This window comes from Neophocaena asiaeorientalis, unplaced genomic scaffold (genome assembly GCF_003031525.2).
Source record: "Neophocaena asiaeorientalis asiaeorientalis breed wild unplaced genomic scaffold, Neophocaena_asiaeorientalis_V1.1 scaffold194, whole genome shotgun sequence".
Taxonomy (NCBI): Eukaryota; Metazoa; Chordata; class Mammalia; order Artiodactyla; family Phocoenidae; genus Neophocaena; species Neophocaena asiaeorientalis.
Window position 1 is genome coordinate 977,982 of NW_020172638.1, and position 22,579 is coordinate 1,000,560.

Consider the following 22,579-nt stretch of genomic DNA (forward strand, 5'->3'; position numbering starts at 1 on the left):
ACAAAACTTAAAAGGTACTTCAGGGGCTTCAAATATTCAGTTAGATTTTTTATAGTTTTAACTATTTCTAACAAAAGCAACACCCACAAATTCTACAACACTGGCAGCCACAGATACGCTAGTTTTCGTTATCAGGTTCACTGGGTTTTATGCAGATCTCAGAAGAGAGCTTTTCCTACCAATATCTAGACACATGCTTGAACTTCTAGCAGCTCTGTCATGATTAGAAAGACTATAGCTCTATTTTGTTAATTCAGGTGTGTGAATATCCACTCATATAAAATGGTACAAACAGGGACGTAACTGAAGCAAATGCACACTGCACTCAAATGCCAGGCCATGCTCAAACACATCAGTTTGGAGGAAGCTGCCACCTTGGCAGAAGAGACCGGTAGTAAGCACATGAGTGCCTCCTTACATTTGGAAAGTGTTCTGTTATTGACAGTTCAGTGTTTCTAGGATCAGTTTAATTGAATATTAAGTGTGCAAGGCAAGCTGTTAAAAATTGATTGCCGTGATCCTCTATTCCCCGTGTTTCCTGTAAGCTGGTATTAAAACTACGGGCTTGATTAGATCCAAGTTCATTTTTTTTTCTTTCTTTTTTTTTTTTTAAGATGTTGGGGGTAGGAGTTTATTATTTATTTTTGCTGTGTTGGGTCTTCGTTTCTGTGCAAGGGCTTTCTCTAGTTATGGCAAAGCAGGGGCCACTCTTCATTGCGGTGCGCGGCCTCTCTTGCTGCGGAGCACAGGCTCCAGACACGCAGGCTCAGTAGTTGTGGTTCACGGGCCTAGTTGCTCCGTGGCATGTGGGGTCCTCCCAGACCAGGGCTCGAACCCGTGTCCCCTGCATTAGCAGGCAGACTCTCAACCACTGCGCAACCAGGGAAGCCCAAGTGCTTATTTACAATTATGTACATACACACAGATGTTTGGTTTTGGTTGGTTTTTTTTGTGTGTGGTACGCGGGCCTCTCACTGTTGTGGCCTCTCCCGTTGCAGAGCACAGGCTCCGGACGTGCAGGCTCAGTGGCCATGGCTCACGGGCCCTTTTTCCTTTTCTTTTGGCATCATTGATAGCATATGCTTCCCACTGCATGGTATCAGGAGGCACACAAAATCTGGTTTTCCAACTTTTAGCAGTGCTACCATTAATATCTGGGTTCATCTGATGTCAGTCTGGTCTCTCTATCCTGAATTTCTCCATCAACCATTCATCTAATAGCTTTAGCAGCTATTGGTGATAGTTACCTTAATTCTTTTTTTCATTAGGGATTTTAAAAAATGCTAACTTTTAAATTCTATTATTTCTCCTGTACTTTTAAAGCTGTGATTCTCGTATAAACAAGAATTTTCTCTCATTAGCTATTAGGTTACCCTGAAATCAGTCAAATCTAGTATGCTATAAATTAAAATAGATGTGTCAACCCAATGCACATGTGATTCTTATTTGGAACCCGAATCAAAGACCAACTGTTTAATTTTTTTAAAGGACATGCTTGAGACAATCAGGAAAACTGAAAATTCGCCAGGTATTAGATGTTAACTATGGAATTACAATTACTTTTTTGGTTGTTGTAATAGTCCTTTCCATTAGATAAACACTGATGCATTTATCAGCGCAATGATATTATACCTTGGATTTGCTACACAATGTTCCAGCCTGCTCTCCAAAAGGAGGTGTATCAGATGAAACAAGAACAGCCAAAAGTTGCTGGCTGTTGAAGGTGGCTTGATGAGTACACGGGAATTTGTAGTACTATTCTTTTTACTTTTACTTGTATTATTTTCCATAATAAAATGTTTAAATGGATTCAGTTCTTATACTAGATCCGGAAATTGGTGAAAACTGAAGTGGTTACCATTTGCAATTAATTAACCTGTGTGGAAATCAAGATCTATCATGCAATAGAGTACATAAACTTAAGTTTGAAAGACAGTCTCCAACTTACTTCAAAACACCATTTAAGGTTTTTGGAAGGGATACCATAATAGTTCTGAAATTAAGAATGAGAGTTTTAAAATCTGGTTTGTTTGTTTGTTTTAAGTGAGTAATCTATCAACATGGAACAGAGGTCAATTGGACCATCACCATGGTTGTAGAGCATTGAAGAGCACGTCTTACCCTGAAAGCATTAGAATATGTCTGTGTCATGTTGTTGTTCCATCACCCAGCACAGATATACAGCTGTCTCTGTAACTAAGAATTTCCTCTTGAGGAGATGGGAATTCTTTCAGTGACTAAAGATATTTTTATTGAGACTGCCATTGTCTAAAGTAGAGAGGGACAAACTACAGCCTGGAGTCCAGCCCGCCATACAGCCACACCCATTTATGTACGTATTGTCTACAGCTGCTTTACCAGGTATAACAGCAGAGTTGAGTAGTTGAGACAGAGATAATATTGCCCGCACAGCATAAAATATTTCCTATCTGGTCCTTTACAGAAAAAAAATTTGCCAGCCCCTTGGTATAAATCAAAAAATAAACTCCAGGGTATAGATTTTTAAAAGTTGACTTATATCAGGAGAGGATAATACACTCTAAAGGATTTATATTTCTATGATTTAAATATCAATATATCATTAATATTTTCTGGTTTAACAAAGAACAGAACTGGGGGGAAAAATCAGCGGTTCAACAAAATTTTCATTACTAAAGTAACCACAGAAGCAAAAAAAAAGAATCAAAGGACAAAATAATTTAAAAAGTGCTATTTGCATTCTTGCCAAGTTCTTTGACTGATCAATCTTCCACTGTTGGCAGTTTTCTGACAGTCTCCTGATTTTACCAATGTAATACTCTACCTCAGGGTATGTCCTCATGGCCCATTCCTTTATGAAAGAGATGTTTACTCTCCCAACAGAAAATGCAATCAAGCACTTAGAACAAGTTTTGCCTTATCTTTTGAAAGGAAGGACAAGAGATTGAAGACAACTTGACAATGAAATTTTAGGCATGTACACAAGATGTTAGTGAAGGAAAACAATGAACCATAGCACATGTTCACTCCTTGGTCAGGGGAATGAGGGGAGAGGAAGAGCAGAGTTCAGAAAGTCTTTGCTCATCTCTCCACCAGAATTAAGGGGCCCTACACATGCTCAGGGTAGATATTCAAGAGCCAGATCACAGATCACTTGAAACTCACTCACCGGCTTCTTGCAAGGCTGACAAAAAGTGTGTTCATGATTTACAATCTGCAAATCTGGGTGGGGGGAGGTGGGAGGTGGGTAGGGAATAGTCTAGATCCTAACGTTTAACAGAATTTGTAACCTTATCATTTCACTAAGGTGGTATGAGTCTCTTTCCTTGAGAAGGCAACCCAAAAAGGCTAACCTTGGGCTAAACAAGCATGATGAAGGAGTCCTCACTATACCTTCAAGATGTGTTCGTTGGACACCTTGTCATCAGAGGACACATACAAACGAATGAACACAGAATTGCTGTACTGGCCACGAAACGTCGCAAGTGTCTGAAGAAGGCTGAACTTTCTCTCTGACCAAACCCCTTCAGGACCGATGTTAGATTCAAGCACAGGCCAGCGGAAAGGTGAGTGCCGCAGGATATGTAACAATGGCTTGGCATCTGCTTTTTCGATCGCTTCTGAAAGGGAGCAAATATGAAGAGAGAGTTAGAAATGCAAACTGGATCACCGAACTAGAAAGCAAGTGTATCTTCTCAAGAGAAAATTCCAGTAAGGTCCCAACCTAACTTTTTCGGGAGAGGTGCAGCGGACTGAGCATAATCACAGAAACAGAACTGCCTATGACTCATACTTCAGTGTGACTGTTTAAACCTGATGTTCTTGCCAGGAGAGCTGACTAGGGAACCTGCCCAGTATTCCCAACAATAAAAGATGGGCTCACCATACTGACCCAAGCCAATGAGCAACGTTAAGCTGAGAACACTCTGCAAAACTAAGGAACAACCCTAACTAAAGGAAACTGCTCAATAAAACTAATCACTCCCCAACAAAAATGAATTACTGCTTCAGACTCTTTCATCATCTTTCAGCGCCCTCTTCTAGCTCACCAAATAATACCTCAAAACCTAAACAAATTAACACACTTCTCAGAGGCACTGGCTTCTTCCTGCAGTAGCCTTGAGAAAGTGTACCAGGTAAAATGTCAGGTGTCTTTTTTTTTTTTTTAATTTTATTTATTTATTTTTGGCTGTGTTGGGTCTTCGTTCCTGTGCATGGGCTTTCCCTAGTTGCGGCGAGTGGGGGCCACTCTTCATCGCGGTGCAGGGGCCTCTCACTGTCGCGGCCTCTCTCGTTGAGGAGCACAGGCTGCAGACACGCAGGCTCAGTAGTTGTGGCTCACGGGCCTAGCTGTTCCGCGGCATGTGGGATCTTCCCAGACCAGGGCTCGTACCCGTGTCCCCTGCATCAGCAGGCAGATTCTCAACCACTGCGCCACCAGGGAAGCCCTCAGGTGTCTCTCTTAACTCCAATCAGACCCAAGATGCTGAGAGGGGCCTAAAGTGCTCAACAAAGATGGCTGTTAGGCTGATGGAGAAGCAGAAGGAGCCTGGCCCGGCTGGGAATCTGGATTACACTAGGCCCCAGGAGGTTCCAAAGGACATAGGTCTGGTTTGAGAAGGAGTGTTACTATGTCCTTCTCAAACCAGACCTAGCCTCCAGATTCTGGTTTCTGTACCACGTGCAATATGGTTTGCCCTTCTGACCCCACCCAAGTTTCCCATGGAGTAACTGATACCTGAAGAATCCAAGCCAACCACTGAAATAAAATTTTCTTAGTTTCTCCATCAAGCTAGCAACAAAACATTAAGACAGAGGTCAATCAAGAAAATATGGTACTGGAACAAAAACAGAAATATAGATCAATGGAAGAGGATAGAAAGCCCAGAGATAAACCCACACACCTATGGTCAACTAATCTATGACAAAGGAGGCGAGGACATACAATGGAGAAAAGAGAGTCTCTTCAATAACTGGTGCTGGGAAAACTGGACAGCTACATGTAAAAGAATGAAATTAGAACGATCCCTAACACCATACACAAAAATAAACTCAAAATGGATTTCAGACCTAAATGTAAGACCGGACACTATAAAACTCTTAGGGGAAAACATAGGAAGAACACTCTTTGACATAATCTACAAACAACAAATGCTGGAGAGGGTGTGGAGAAAACAGAACCCTCTTGCACTGTTGGTAGGAATGTAAATTGATAGAGCCATTATGAAGAACAGTATGGAGGTTCCTTAAAAAACTAAAAACAGAATTACCATATGACCCAGCAATCCCACTACTGGGCACATACCCTGAGAAAACCATAATTCAACGAACCCCAATGTTCGTTGCAGCACTATTTACAATAGCCAGGTCATGGAAGCAACCTAAATGCCCGTTGACAGACAAATGGATAAAGAGGATGTGGTACACATATACAATGGAACATTACTCAGCCATAAAAAGGAACGAAATTGGGTCATTTGTAGAGACATGGATGGACCTAGACACTATCATACAGAGTGAAGTAGTTATCTATTTTATACATATATATGTCAATCCCAATCTCCCAATTCATCCCACCATCCCATATTATACTAATATGTATAAAATAGATAATTAATAAGAACCTGCTGTATTAAAAATAAAATAAAATTCCAAAAAAAGAAAAAGACAGGAGTAGTCAGGGACTTCTCTGGTGGTGCAGTGGTTAAGAATCTGCCTGCCGTTGCAGGGGACACGGGTTCCAGCCCTGGTCCGGGAAGATCCCACATGCCGGAGAGCAACTAAGTCCATGCGCCACAACTACTGAGCCTGTGCTCTAGAGCCCACGAGCCACAACTGCTGAAGCCTGTGTGCCTAGAGCCCGTGCTGCGCAACAAGCGAAGCCACCGCAATGAGAAGCCCGTGCACCGCAACGAAGAGTAGCCCCCGCTCACCGCAACTAGAGAAAGCCGGCGCAGCCACGAAGACCCAACGCAGCCAAAATTTAATTAACTTTTTTTTTAAAGGCAGGGGTAGTCAAAATCCAGTCTTGGAAAATAGCTCCTTTCTTTAAGCAACACCTTTAAATATTAGTAGAATTCTTAGTAGCTCTCTTTTTCCTTAAACAATATCTTTAAGCATTAATAGAACTCTGAAAAATAAGGGTGGTAAATTATTTTATTTATTTTCTGTATTACTCACTCTCATTCATGCAAGATGAATAAAGGATTTTGGCTTTCTGTATGGCTTCGGTGTCCCGCCTTCTACTGATTGATTTCTCCAAAAGTGCTAGGAAGGTTAAAAAAGGATTCATTAGTATCCAGCCACAGGTGATGCTGAGTTGGAGGTCATTTGATAATCAGTCCCAGCCTCCAGAAAATTAAATGTAGAGACAGACAACCCTGGAAAAGATATGTCTATAAAAGACAGCAGAACCGATTCCAAGTTGCTTGAGGTTCAAATAACAAATATTTTTAACATCCTCTTCTCCAAGGTTCTCCTAACTCAAAGAAACCAAAAGTTCAATTTCCAACTGAGACTGGACCTTCTGCCAGGGTTAATGTTTTCTGCCACCTACACACAAAAAAACCCAGAATTCATTTTTTCAAGAACCAAAAATAACTGAATTCTATTCCTCGTTTCTGCACTGAGTAATATTCTCAACGGAGGCATTTTCATCAGGGTCGGGTTTCTTAAGACTTCTTCACAGTCCAGCCGCTCAGGGAGGTCATCTGTAAGAAATTTCCCATTAGGAGTTTTATTCAATGCTGCATAAACATGCCGTGGACACGGAAGACGTTGTTTAGACAGGAAATGGAGAAGCAAGAATGTAAAGCCTACCCAAATTGCCTGAAAAGTTGCCCATTTACACATTCAAAGTCCTGGCCATTTAAAATGAGGCCATGTATATAAAATGGCTGCCAGCATGGGCACAAGCCCACCTGGAAAATGATTTTCTGTTTATAAAATCACTGATGCTATTGTTTGAAGGTAGAAAATGACAGCTGTCACTATTTTATTAAATAAGGAACTAGGAAAGCCAAGACTCAATAAAAACTACCCTCCCCACAAAATAACACCTTGGATGCACCTGAGAATATCAATTTACCGACATGAAGCCAAGACAAAGAATTCCCACACAGCACCACGGCACTGCCTACAACGAGCTATGTCAAACTGCAGTTGTCAAGGAATTTGGTATTTATTTCTGAAACAACCTAGCAGCCTCCAAATGATGGTACAACAGATGCTCCTACAGTACTTTGAATAGCTTCAACATACAATGTACAGTGCTAATCAAATTAGTAAATAATTACATATTCCCTAAAGCAGAATCTACTTCTAAACTACAAGTTCTACATTTCAAAAAAAAAGGAACCCAGAGCTTCTGTCCAGTTTTCTATAAGCATCTGTACATCAAACAAGTACATATAACTAAGATAAACTAAATAAGTTGAGCTCGATGTGGGCATTTTCAATTATTTCAACTTGTTTCTTTCTTGTGTATTACCACAGCAATAAAACTGGGATAACTAGCCCCAAGGATAAAGGATGATTGCTTTTTTTAATAAACAGAATCTCTAAAATCATACCCACATATATTTCTATTCAAATCAGATAATGTGCCTTTCCACCATATTGCTACCACAGTCATTGGACTGCTGGGGAGACACATTTGAAAGTAAGTAATCCAAATTTCATTTGGGGATGCACTGTTATTGTGATGCTATAAACACTCCACAGGCTGCAAACATGAACACCCTGGGGAACAAAAATAAGCCATGGAACGAAAGAACTCAAAGTATTAAATATGTACCTGAGTGTGTACCCAAGGCGCTCTATGTATCACGAGAAGGGGAAAAGAGGACATGTATATGCTAAGTAGGGCAATCCCCAAACGCTAACGGTGCACAAATATCAATAATTTTTATGTGTCAAAATTCTGGCTTTTGAAACAAATTCAGCTAACACAGGTTCCTTATCATACCCTTTCCCTTCTCCTCTCCTTCTCTTCAAACCCAAGCAGGCAGGAGAACGTTGATATGCAGACAATGTTGTGACAATCAGTTGGCTGCATCCATTTTATGTATCTCTGTATTTCAACTAGTGCTAAGAAGTATAAAATCTAACCTGGAGAGTCATTAATGAGCAGAAAACAAAGCCTATCAAAGGCAATTACTCAGGTTATTACACTGTCCCTAAAGCACTGAGAAGGGCTCGTGGGTCACCCATATAAGTGTATTCCCATGATAATCTGCATTGTTTCTTGGAAGATTTCTCAGTCTCCTCTCACCCCCATCCAGGTGTTCCTAACCATGTTACAACAGAGAAGGAAAACTCCAGTTCATAACCTATAGTACAACAAACCTCAGACTTTAAAATCAGTTTCAAAGTGCCTATGCTCATCAAAATTTGATATATGTGTGTGTGCATACAGGGTAATTATTTTTTCTTCTCACTATGCTCAGATAAAATTGGTTTTGCCCCCCAAAAAGGCAAAATAATAGACAGAGTCAAGGGGGTGAGCTTTCAATCACAAAGATGTGGGTTCCAGTTGCAGCTTGCTGCTACTTTCTAGCTGGAACTTAAGCAAGTTACTTACTCTCCCTAAGCCCCAGTTTCTTCATTTGTAAATCTGGACAAATAATAGCACCTACCTTCCAGGGTTGTGGTGAGGATCAAATATTTTAAAGCACAGAAAGTCTCTATCTCAGTGCCGCAATACGTGGTAAGTGATCAATCAATGGTGGCTTAAACAGGCTTCCAGGCTGAGTTAGCTCTACACGAAATTGTAAAGTAATCAAGCTTGTTTCTAGTGCTTTCTCCATAAATGTTTTCTCCTCCTCCCTTCTCAGGATATTGGTAGCCAAAAGGCCTTCTGCTAACCCAAGACATTGGCACTCCTTGTGCAGGACTCTTGCACAAACTGGACCTGCCCTAACAACCAAGCAAAAGCCCATGCTCTCAACATTTCCTCTGCTTCCATAGTAGAGGCAACGCTCCAACAAGAGATAACGTCTGAAAATACTTTGCTGCATTCATCATCCTAGACAACAAGGCCTTTTCTTTATGTACACTTTCTCAATGAAATTATAACCTACCTACAGAAAAGTGCACCAATCATAATTTGAAGGATTTTCACACACCCACATAACCAACATTATGACCAGAACCCCTGGAGCCCCTCGTGCTCCCTTCCAGTCACTATCTCCAATCAAGACAACCAGCATCCTCTTTTGTGAAGTGCTTACTCAACTCTATTTCCCACATTTCTATTGGTAATCTTTTTTCTTATTAATTTATAGAAGCTCTTTATATATTCTACACACAAATCCTTTGTTGAGTATTTGCACTGCATTTGCAATACTTCTTCCATTCCCCAGACTTCATTTCCTTAATGGTATCATGTAATGAACTGAAATTGTTTTAATGTAGTGTAATGTGATCACTTTTTCCATCTTTGGTAAGCATATTTTGTGTGCTATTTAAGAAATCTTTGCCTACCCTGAGGTCATGAAGATAGTGTCTAATGTTCTCCTCTAGAATATTTACTGTTTCACATTTGGATCTACAGTCCACATAGAAATTGGGTTTTGCCCATGCCTTTGTAACACAGGCTTGGCCTCACAGGGGACGAATCGTGTGAGAATTTTAATAAAGAAGGTATTTTTGGTCATTGGGCCTCAAATATTACCACAAAAAATTACTTTTAGTGCATAAAATAGGCATTAACAATGGCTATTCTCCATTAGATTAAGTGCTCTCTGGGTCAGGGACTGAGTCACATTCACCTTTGAACACCCAGGGCTTAGCGCTTAGCATGGGTGGTATTCAATGTTTGCCGAGTTGAATTTCTGTCAAGGAAAGTCTGAGAGAGTTTTTCGCCCAAATGAAAAGGAAATGTGAGAAACTGGACTTATTTTGTTATTTCTTTTTATAATCAGCAATGTCCTAATTATACTAACATCCATTATCTCCTTTTCTCACATTGCAGTCTGCATATCATACAATGAGATCCAAGATTTCATCTGTTTTTGTGAATACCGTTTTTTAAGCTACGTAAGTCTCGTTTCACCAGTGGTCTCAGGTTGACCTTCCACTTCCCCGCTCTTCTATGGCGGGGGTGGGGGTGGGGGGGGTACTTACTGGCATTCAACCTCCTTTAACCGCAGAAGCCAGACAGGACTATCAACTCTACTCCGTCCACATTCTCCTGCTCAGACAGGGCCTTTATTGAGAGCTCTGGAATAAGAAGAGGGAATTCCAAACAAAGAAAAACGATACTCCTAAGGACTTGGCAGTCCCCTGGTAAGTCAAGAGCTCACGACAGTCACATACAGCTCAGGCCAGTCATCTGGAGATTTTGCAATATTTAGGACTTTCCCAACTAACACTGTTTTCAAAACTCCACACGCACAAAGTTTTAGGCCTGTGAGCAAACACCTACCAAGAACCTCGGTGTTAAGGTGACGCCATTTAAACAAGATGGTCCCAGAGCATAAGGATTATTTCAAAACACGCTCCTCTGTGTTCTTTCTCCGGACCCTGTAATCCTTTTATGTGCCTGTTCTAAAGGGGATCCTCTGGCTACTTGCTAAGAGCTCGCTGGAGCTGTGTGCCTGATTTGCTTAATATTTAGAAAGCAGCAACTGCATTCTAAAGCCTTCAGTCAAATGTCATCAAGGTGAATGCTCAATTTCATGTAGATTATGCCAGCATTTCCTTTAGAAATCAGTGGGAGTGTCCTCTTAATTCCAGCGAGAGAGAGAGAGAGAGAGAGAGAGAGAGAGAGAGAGAGAGAGAGAGAGAGAGAGAGAGAGAGAGAAGGGAAGGTGTGCCCTTCCACACCTACATAAGAAACAGAATGTTCTCTACACACATATTTTTTTAAACCTATCATATGATGGCCTGGTTTCTCCTTTGGTGGTACTTAAAAGCCACCTTTGGCTGGTCCATGTTTGAATGTTGCCTCTAATCTTACTATTTTTAGTCTCTGTTGATTTTCCAGGCTACAGGCTTCAATCTGGTTTCCAGCCTCCTCAGTTTATTTACCGTACTGAAAATTTTCATTTTTCTAACTTACACTTCATGGGTATTAAGTTCTAATGCAGTTAGATGTGGAGACTCTAAATCAGCTTGCAAAGCTCATTGTTATTCTCATTAAAAAATAAAATTCAAGTTAACTAAGTCATGGTCTGTGGATCCCATAACCCTCATGTTTTCACACGAATTGTGTGACACTCGACTTTGCAGTTCCTCAGCCCCATAGCCAGTCAAGCATGGGATTAACTGAGTCTGTCTGACACACTGAAAAGACAATGAGAGCTGATATTTCCCATTCTTCTGGAAAACTCCCACCCAAACATAGGTAGAGAAGCTGTCAGAATGCTTTTCTCTGTTCATTTTTTATGATCATCTCATAAATGATCATTGTTGGTTGGCATTAGCTTAAGAAAAAGGGGCAGAGATTATTTTAGGGGCATGAAAAACCTCGAACTCATCAATCTAAATCATGGGTTACCAAATAACATAAAAATATTCCCCTTTTAACACAAAAGACCTCTTTGTCCATAATGAAATCAATTTTATACAACTGCCAGACACTACAAAAGTCTCACAGAAGCTAACTCTTTTATTATGTGCACTTATAAGTGAATTTTTAAGGATTACACTTAACCAGGGTCACACTTCAAAATAATTTAAATTTTAACATCACTCTGATAGCATAGCATTACAATGAATCTGCCAATATAATATTTTAACTCATAAAAATAGCTTTCCTATTTAGATAATTTGAATCTTAGCAGATAATTCAATGTAAGGCCTGTGCTGAACTTAGAGTCATTAAAATTCATCTTCAGTTTTCTTTTTCCTATAGTGCAAATCTTAATTACATTTTTCCTGCCTATTTCTACCATCTTAACATTACAAGAAAAGGCCATGTATGGTTACATACCCCCCGCAGTGGTCCTTCCTGAGCAGTCCTGAGACATCCAAGGACCCTGGTGACAGCGTTCATTTATTAAGCACCTGTTCTGTGCCAGGTATATTGTACATGACCTCAATTAATCCCCCACCAACCCTAAGCAGCATGTATCATTAACCCCAGTCTACAGGCAAGAACTGTCATAACTTGTCCAAGGAAACTCAGCTAGTAAAAGTTAGAGCTTGGATTTGGACCCAGGTCCCTGACTCCTGCTCATCTGACCGTCAGGTACCCAGTAAAATTCTGCAAGGCACTTTCCTATGTGAGAACAAGGCCCCCAGGTGGCTAAACCAGAGGCAGTCCTCATGGACTTTCTTGACAGAGCTCTCCACCATAACTGGAAGAAATGCCTTCTCCGGTTATATCAAGACTTGTTTTTGCAGTGGTGGAGTGACCCTGTGCTGAGCCATTTACCCCCTTTGCCCCGTAACCATATTTGTGAGCAGTGACACACACTCCTGATGCTCCTAGTCATAGGTAGGAGGCCTGGTGAGGTTAGATCAAAACAAAATTAGCTGGTCCCGAAAGCTTCACTTCACATTATGTCCTAGTCAAACCAGTGGTTTCCAAACTTGAGCATGCATCAGTATCATCAGAGGGGCTTGTTTTCGCTTTTGTTTTAATTGAGGTATAGTTGATTCACAATGTTCTGTTAGTTTCTGGTGTACAGCAAAGTGATTCAGTTATTCACATATATATTCTCTTTCATATTCTTTTCCATTATGGCTTATTACAGGATATTGAATATAGTTCCCTGTGCTATACATTTGGACCTAGTTGTTTATCTATTTTATATATGGTAGTTTGTTTCTGCTAATCCTAAACTAATTTATCCCTGCCTCCCAACCCCTTTCCCCTTTGGTAACCATAAGTTTGTTTTCTAGGTCTGTGAGTCTGTTTCTGTTTCATAAATAAGTTCATTTGTGTCATATTTTAGATTCCACATGTAAGTGATATTATATGGTGTTTCTCTTTATCTTTCTGACTTACTTCACTTGGTATGACCTCTAGGTCCATCCATGTTGCTGCAAATGGCATTATTTCATTCTTTTTTATGGCTGAGTAGTATTCCATTGTGTATATATACCACATCTTCGTTATTCACTCATCTGTCGATGGACATTTAAGTTGTTTCCATGTCTTGGCTATTGTAAATAGTGCTAAGAACTTTGGGTGCATGTACCTTTTTCAAATTAGACTTTTCTCCAGATATATACCCAGGAGTGGGATTGCTGGATCACATGGCAACTCTATTTTAGTTTTTGAAGGAGTCTCCACACTGTTCTCCATAGTGCCTGCACCAATTTACATTCCCATCAACAGCATAGGAGGGTTCCCTTTCCTCCACAACAACTCCAGCATTTGTTATTTGTAGGCTTTTTGATGATGGCCATTCTGACTGGTGTGAGGTGGTACCTCATTATAGTTTTGACTTGCATTGCTCTAATAATTAGTGATGTTGAGCATCTTTTCATGTGCCTGTTGGCCATGTGTATGTCTTCTTTGGAGAAATGTCTATTTAGGTCTTCTGCCCATTTTTCTGATTGGGGTTCTTTTTGTTATTGAGTTGTATGAGCTGTTTGTATACTTTGGAAATTAAGCCCTTGTCGGTCACATCATTTGCAAATATTTTCTCCCAGTAGGTTGTCTTTTTGTTTTGTTTATGGTTTCCTTTGCTGTGCAAAAGCTTATAAGTTTGATTAGGTCCCATTTGTTTACTTTTGTTTTTACTTCTATTGCCTTGGGAGACTGACCTAAGAAACATTGGTACGTTTATGTCAGAGAATGTTCTGCCTATATTCTCTTCTAGGAGTTCTATGGTGTCATGCCTTATATGTAAGTCTTTAAGCCATTTTGAATTTACTTTTGTGTATGGTGAGAGGGTGTGTTCTAACTTCACCTTTCCAGCTTCCCCAACTGCACTTGCTGAAGAGACTGTCTTTTCTCCATTGTATATTCTTGCCTCCTTTGTCCAAGATTGACCGTAGATGTATGGGTTTATTTCTGGGCTCTCTATTCTGTTCCATTGATCCATATGTCTGTTTTTGTGCCAATACCACACTGTTTTAATTACTGTAGCTTTGTAGTATTGTTTGAAGTCTGGAAGGGTTATGCCTCTAACTTTGTTCTTTTTCCTCAGGATTGCTTTGGCAAATCTGGGTCTTTTATGGTTCCATATACATTTTAGGATTATTTGTTCTAGTTCTGTGAAAAACGTCATGGGTAATTTGATAGGGATCACATTAAATGTGTAGATTGCTTTGAGTAGTGTGGCCATTTTAATAATATTAATTATTCCAACCCAAGAGCATGGGATAGCTTTCCATTTCTTTGAACCATCTTTAATTTCCTTTATCAATGTTTTATAGTCCTCAGCATAAGTATTTCACCTCCTTGATCAGGTTTATTCCTAAGTATTTTTTATGCGATTTTAAAAGGGATTTTTTTTTTAACTTTCCCTTTCTGATATTTCAATGTTAGTGTAAAGAAATGTAACAGGGGGCTTCCCTGGTGGCGCAGTGGTTGAGAGCCCGCCTGCCGATGCGGGGGAAACAAATGTCAATCTTGTATCCTTCTACAAGATTGCTGAATTCATTTATCAGTTTTGGAGTTTTTGTGTGGACTCTTTAGGGTTTTCTATATATAATATCATGTCATCTGCATATGTTGACAATTTCACCTCTTCTCTTCCAATGTGGATACCTTTTATTCCTTTTTCTTCTCTGATTGCTGTAGCTAGGACTTCCAATACTATGTTGAATAGAAGTGATAAGAGTGGGCGTTCTTGTCTCGTTCCAGATTTTAGCGAGAAGGCTTTCAGCTTTTCACCATTGAGTATTATGTTGGCTGTGGGTTTGTCAGAGGGGCTTGGTAAAACACAGAGTGTTGGGTCCTTCTGCCAGAGTGTCTGATTCAATAGCTCTGGGGTAGGGGCCAGGAGTTTGCATTTCAAACAAATTCCCAGGTAATGCTGATACTGCAGGTGGAGAAAAGTACTTTGAGAACCACTACTTTCAACCAACAGCACTCACCAGCCCTCCTTCCCCCAAAGCTTTACTAAGGTACAGTTGACAGTTATCAGCAGTCCTTCTTGATGCCTGTGACCCCAGGACATCACCAGCCCAGATTTCCTCCTCTCCCATTCCCCACCTGACCCAATGTCAGATCAGAAGCTTTACCCTTTCTTTGCTGGTTTCCTCACTCTGTAGCTCCATTTTAATTCAACATCAACATTTTTCAAGGAGAACGTTACTTTGTTTTGTCCTGGAAACACTCTCCTTGCACTGGCCCATTTAGGTCTTAGTCCTCAGTTCTGAAAAACCCGGCTTTGAAAAGTTCCTTTCTTAAAGATGAAATGCAATATGTGTTTGAGGTGAGAGTCAATTCACTGGTTTAAGAAAAAAAAAATAATCAGCACTATGCCAGAAAGACTTCCAAATGAAAAAAACAACACAGGATAGCTATTTTCAACTCCTGCTTATACCACACCCTACAGAGAGGAAGAGTGGGATAAATATTGCATCGCTGAAATCCTAAAAAATCTGAGCTCCAGACTTCACGATTCCTCTCTCATCTATGACGGCGGCATCAAAACACTGTAAACATAGGTTTAAAAAGCCACTTCCCCAACTAACCCCTGTTTTCACTCCCACCTTCCATGAGGAGGTGAGAGCAGCAGAGGTTCTATTCTTGGCTATTCAAACCACAGTGTGTGGTCAAGGGCAGCTGCCCCTCTAAAACTGGGTTTATGACAGTGAGGGGTTCGGAGCTGGGCTCTCTTTTCTTTCTCTGTCCAGAATCCTCTCCTGCAAAAAAAAAAAAAAAAAGGAAGCAATAGCATCCTTGGCACAAGCAGAGGACCCAAAAGGGCAAGAGGGCTGGTGGGACAGAAGTTAACTTCCGCACCCACTGGCTGTGGCTGAAGCTCCCCTAGCTGATTCTTCCAGGTGTCTGGGAGCGTTTCAAAAAAAAAGGGGGGCTACAGAGAAGACACAATGACCCTTCATGCTGAAAGGAGAAGAAAGGAGAGAAAAGGATACCAAATAATGCTTGAGGTTTTCTGTAACAAAGAAGACAAACTCTACCTTCATCTGGATCCCAAGCTAGAAAACAGAACAGCATGCTGGGGCCTTCAGAACTGATCTCCGTACATCAACTTCCTCCTCCGAGCCACGCAGCCAGCACGCTCTGGCAAAATGCATCGCTCATCGGCACCCCCTGACATGACATTTACAAATGGTTTCCCACTGCCCGAGGACAGAAGCTAAAATCTTGAAACAGCCTACAAGGCCTATGTGCTCTGGTCCCTCCTCTCTCTTCAGTTTTGTCTTGTGTACCCATTCCCTTCCAACTCTGAGCTCCAATCACACTGGGCTTCTTGGGTTTCCTCAAAGGCACCAGCTGGACAGAGCCTCTGCTCATGCAGTTCTTTCCGCCTGGGTTAAATTTGGAGACATTTGAAATGCTAGACCCATAATCTGGACAAATTATATGGCTGGATTGGTTTGGGCAACTCACATAATTTTCCTGACCTTCGCTTCCTCAGATGTAGGGCAAAGATAGAAATAAACAATGATGGCAACATCACAGAATTAGAATGAGGAACCATAGAGAAAACAAATGATTTGCTAAAGGAATAAAATTAGTAACAAGAAACGCTTGGGCCTTGGGGAAGTGAATTTATGAATTCAGAATAGACAGCAGGTAGGAGAAGCAGTTCAATTTGGAACTCAATCTAAAAGGTCACTACAGGAAGTCTGGTTAGTGACACAGCAAACTTGTGAGTGTACTAGCACATATTTGTGAGTGTGTGTTTCTCTCTCATAAATATAAGCTCCCGTACCTATCTTAACTGTTGTTGAAAATAAAATTCCCCTCTCATTTTATAAATTAAAAGGTCCATGCATGTTTTACAAAGTATCTCTCACTGTGCAAATATCAACACTGATGAGGCTTTCCAAACAAACATATCTTGTTTGTGACAAGTCATTATCCAACCAGCCTATAGTTAATTTTCCCGTTATGGGTAGTGCCTTTTTACATGGAATGTTTTCTTGACACTTTAAAGCAAATAGTCCGTCATTACTAATTCATTAAGTATTCACACAGATGCTATTAATCACAATGAACTAATGTGGTATTACTGGGTAGGTTATTAATCTGCAATTACATGCAGATTTCCTAATAAATTCAAGTTGCCCAAGTTTTTTGAGGAGAAAGGCAAAGGAAAACCAAATGAACAAATCTTTCAGAAAACAAATTAAGGGAAAGAAATACCTCTCCCTGTACCGTAAGAGAGGACATATAAAATTTCTGTTTTCTTTTCATCCTAAGAAATCTTCGTTCTTATCCAATACAATGACATTTGCATTATACAGGTTTTCAACAAAATAATAATATAAATGAAGGAAAAACAAACCACCCATGCACCCTGGAGAGGTGCTGAATTTCTTTAATGACATACCATGTTCTTAGATGTAGCAAAGCCTGGCTGCTCAACATGTGGTCCCTGGAACAGCAATGTGGGCATCACCTAAGAACTTGCCAGAAATGCAGACTCTCATGTCCCTTCTCAGACCTACTGAAACAGAATCTGCATTTTAACAAGATTCCCAGGTGATCCACATACACATTCAAGGTTGAGAAGAAGGGTATCAAAGTACAGTTTTGTACTTTGTACTCCAGCTGCAAAGTAGAGTAGAAGGAAGTGGGAGAGTTTGGCTTACACACCATTGTACATGAAAGCCTAGGTGTGCTGAGGAGGGAACAGCAGGCAAATCTCATTGAAATTGTTCAGAAGTACATAAACAAGGTGGATGTGACAAGCAGCTGGGGAATCTGGATTATTAGGAATACAATTTACATACCATGTTTCATGAAATCTAAGAAGCACGTTTTTTTTTTTTCATCTTAACATCTCTGAAATTGGAATTCATCTTAAAGCTGTCAGCCAGGTACAGTCACGATGTAGATGCCATCGCCTGCCCATGTGTGACCTTGATCTAGCAGTTCTTATTGTCAGCACTTCAAATGAGCTGGTTGCCGGGCTAGGAAATTATCGCTTAACTCATCTTCAGAAAGATTTCACTACAGTTTGGCTATGAAATGAAAACTTACTGTATATCCAAAAAGGCAGTCTTGGAGGAAAATCCCTGAGATGACTGGGAACACATTTTAAAGAAATGCTGAATCACTGCTGTTATTGATGGAAAGAGGACAGTGTTTTGTGAGAAAACAGATGTACTGATGGTTTGAAATCAAAAATACTGTGAGGAAGTTTTAGAAATACCTTAACCCATCTCTTCTGCTTGCGTTTTCCTTTTTAATTAATGCAAAAGACTAACGTGATAAAAATTAATGTCTAAGTGTAAAAAACTTTCAATGAACATAAAATAAAAATCCCAAGTGCTAAGAAACCACTGTGTAATAGCTTAGTCTTACTTAGCATACATGAAATAGTGGTGCACCTTGCAGTTGACAGTCTTTTTGATTCATTGAAATATGGTATTAATTTAGTTGAGGCTATGAAAGACAGCAGTGTTTGTGTGTTCTCCTGCTTAATTTTAAGTCAAATAAATATAACCAACAAAACTGCAATAGCATCACCACCACAGAAGACCCAGTATTTTTCCTCCTGGGAAATAATAATAAATGTGTCCAGAATATTCAAGCTGTGTTTCAATTTAAATAAAAGAAGGCGAGAGAAAAATTATTCCAAATGACTGCAAAAGCATTTTAAGGACAACTGAACCTCCGGTGAGATGAGACATTTTAGTTCCTGAATGCTGAGTCTCACATCCAGGTCTCAGGGGCAAGAATACAAGTCTGGCTGAGCGGGGAGGCAGGCGTGAGACCTCTGGCAAGGGCAGCTTCGTGGGCGTCCTGCCACAGCGTGGGCTATGCAGCCTTCAGACCTCAGCCGGAGCCACAACTGCCTTTCCTCACCCAGCACTTCCCACACGGTCCCCACTAGACACGTTTCATTCTGGCAACGACCTGCAGCTTTCAAACCCCAACTTCCTCTTCTCCACAGCTCAGAGATTCCAGACTGACACGCACACCTTTGACCTCAATTAAAATAACTGAATTTTTATGTCTTAATTTACTCGCACTGGTGTGTATCCAGAGCAGTGTGTAGTCAAGGGGGAAAAAAGAAATCTCTTTCCTTACATTATTCCAGGACTTGGTCAAAATGTTGGGAAATATAAATTGCGAGAAATTAATAAATTAGGGCATTGCCCAACAGTCTTTAACGTGCACTAGCAAAGCATACTGCCAGAGTGGTTATTTTCAATGGTTCTCATTTCAGGAAACTCACAGAACCTTCTCCAGTAGACAGTGGCTACAGTTCTCTACTTGGTTAGTTAGACTGGACATCACACTTGAGTAGGTTCTCAAACTTGGCCGCAGGTTAGAACCACCTGCAGGGGAAGGGTGGTTAAAAAACCGGAAGCCAGCCTGTACCACCCCAGACCAATTACATCAAAACCTCTGAGGATGGGACCCAGGCATCTGCGTCTTTCAAGCTCCCCTGTGATTTCAGTGTACGCCTGGGGTTGAGGAGCACTGGTCTAGAACTGCCCTGTCCAATTCAGAAACGGCTAGTCGCAAGGGGCTGTTGAGCACCTGAAATATAACTGGTCCACAAAGGACACATGTTGCAAGTGTAAGATGCGTAGTGGATTTCAAGGACTTAGTAGGCAAGAAAAAAACGTAAAAATGTCTCACAAATAAGTTTTTTTATATTGATTCCATGAAATGACAATATTTTGGATATGCTGGGTTAGATAAAATACATAATTTCACCTGTTTCCTTTTTACTTTAATGTAGCTATTAGAAAATGTAAAATTACATGTGAGTTGCATCTGTGACTCATTACATTTCTTTTGGACACCACTGCTCTGGAAGATGCCTTTACAGGTCACTAGCTGTGTGAATATGAATGAATTACTTAACCTCTCCAAGCCGCAATTTTCACAACTGTAAAATGGGATAATACCACCTTCCTGGTTTTCAGGGGTTTTACTAGGTCAAAATAATCTGAACTCTAATCCTAGCTCTATCGCCTATTAGCTGTGTGATATTGGGCTGGTTATTGATTGTACTGCTCGGCTACTTCTATTTCCTCATTCCCAAAATGTAGATAAACCTTCCATCTTACAGGCTTGTTGGGAGTTCAGTTTAGAGAGTTCAACAAATGGTAACAAGGGTATTATTAAATAAGGTCACCTCTATTAAGTGCCTAGAATGTTAGGGCCTGCTCTGTGTGATGTACTCTTACGAATTTGGGGGGGGTGGGCGATCTGTTAAAGGCTCACTTCACAGTAATGAGAAGAAATACCCCCATTATTAGTAAATCAGGGGAGAAATGGGGATTTTTCCGCATTGTAAAGATGCTCAACCCATCCACACCTTCAAGTTGCAGTTGAAAAGTTCTCAGAATTGAGGATGAGAGCACAGCTGAAATCATCTCATCAGGCAGTTTGGAAATGCGAGAATGAAATTTTCAACTCGGTTTGGCCATGCATTTGTGTGCAACCAACTTTTAAATTTTTCTGGTGCCTGAGTTTTGCCACTGACCAATTAGGAGTATAGTAAAGGTAAGTGATTGTCCCATTTCTCTAAGACACAGGTTTCAAGGCCCAGGAAATCTGAATCATCTGCTTCTGCTGTGAAATCTGGATGACCCTTGGAAGTTCCTGCAAAAATCCCATATTCTCAGCTCCGTTATTATCCCGGCTTCTAGCAACCAAAAGCAGGAACATGTGGGAACTTGTAGGAGCTTCAGGAATCGTTACCACCAAAGCTCACGTGGGTACGCCTCCGAATTGTTGCCACCAAAGCCAGCTAGGATTTTTCTTCCCTTCCCAGTCATCCTCTTTCAGGAAGTGGCTTTTCAAAAATATGCAACTCTTTTGAACAACTACAAAGTAAAACACATTACACACACCAACCATGCAAAATAGGGCCTGGGTGTGGGCAGGTTGAGAAGTGTCACTGTAGGTATATATATGTCTTTCTCAGGATGCAAATATCCTGTGTCATTAGTCATGCCAAAAACCTTATATTTAGTCAAAAGATCCCAAATTTAGTTGACAATCTTCTAAAGTAAAATGTTTCTATCTTCCTACAACATTCAAGCTAACTAGCAGGAAACTTTTCATAATGTATTGCAATATTTATACCACAAACAAGCCCCCTCATCTGTTTTTACACTCCTTTTCTTCAGTCTAGAGTCCCATGCATAGCATTTCCAGGCTGTCACTCCACCTTTCAGAAACCTCAGCTTCCTTGCCCCAAGTCAAAAATCTCACAAATGGATTCTGACATCCTTCATCCGCCATCTCACTCCTGTCATCTCTCACCAACAGCGCTGCTCATTCCTTCCTTCCAACAGACCCAAGTTATACTGATTCGGTCTTCTCCTTGGAACCTCACTCCAGCACCTCCAGATTTACAGCCCCCCTCCACCCGCTGCCATTCCAAGTTCAAACAAGAGTCCCTGTCTTCAAGATAAGACAACGAGCGAGCTCTTTCATACACCACATAATATGTACTTATGAATGAAGACGCTACTTTGTATATTACTACTTTCAATCATTTGCACTGTTTATAAATATTTTTAACTACACTATGACAAAGGCTGTATCATCTCTAGTTGGGCACTGACCTTTAACTCTCTGCTTTCATAAGAGGTATGTGGTAATAGACAATAATTTCATCGATGACTGTATTTGTTCTGTGGCGTAGGTAATCCCATAAAGCTTGCACTTAACCAGTTCAAAGCTTGGCACTGGCACAAATCTCCAAACACCTATCTCCAGTTTCATCTAATATCATTATAAACACCTATTAACTGTTGGTAATGTGCTCATTACCCAGGGATTCTAGACAGTGGACTGCTCAAATATTTGGGTATGAGTGGACCAGTGGGTCCATGTAATAGCTGTGTCCACTCAAAACACCTGAATTAGGATGCATTGGAAGGCTGAAGTGCAATAAAACTATACCTCCTGAGGCGTGCCCCAGCAATCCTTACATAGGCAGGGGTTCTTAATCTTTTTTGTGCCATACATCCCCTGGGCAGGCTCTTAAAACCTATGGGCTATTCTCAAAATATTATCTATAAGAACATAAGGTAAGAAACATAGGTTTACAATGGAAACCGGTAATTTCAAAGCACAGTTAACAAAACAGTTGTTTTACTGTTTGACATCATGATATATGCACTACTTCATTAACTCATTAAATAAGATCTACCATCGAGTCTAGCCACTACTATGATTTTGAAGTGGTGATGTATGTACATAGTATTTCAACATACCTGCAACATCTGTATTAAGATTTTAAAAAATGATGATTCCCATTGGTAACAAAGTCACAGCTAATAATACCAGAGTTTGTAGCCTACAGTCATAATTAAAGAAAATGCTAAAGTTCCATCAAAGGTTAGTGAAAATAAAGATGCATTTTTTTTTCCTATTCAAGTCCCTGAATTCTATCAACAGCTCTCTTGAGGGGACATGGGTCTAAGTTAAAGATCCCCTAGGGATGAGGAAAAGAAAAGAGAGAAGAAAAATTGGTATAAAGAACAACAACAAAAAATAGTGGTAGCTAAAAAAGATAAAGAGCAG

At 40.4% G+C, this 22,579-nt stretch overlaps 1 protein-coding gene across 1 annotated transcript in view; it reads right to left on the reverse strand.

The window, feature by feature from the left end:
- Positions 1-22,579, reverse strand: part of PHEX (phosphate regulating endopeptidase X-linked) — a 188,569-nt gene that overhangs the window by 144,253 nt on the left and 21,737 nt on the right. Inside the window, exons 4-5 of the mRNA XM_024739450.1 lie at positions 6,160-6,246; positions 3,373-3,599 (exon numbers count right to left, since the gene is read on the reverse strand). Of these exons, the coding sequence (XP_024595218.1) occupies positions 3,373-3,599; positions 6,160-6,246 (314 nt within the window). The remainder of the gene's footprint in view (positions 1-3,372; positions 3,600-6,159; positions 6,247-22,579) is intronic.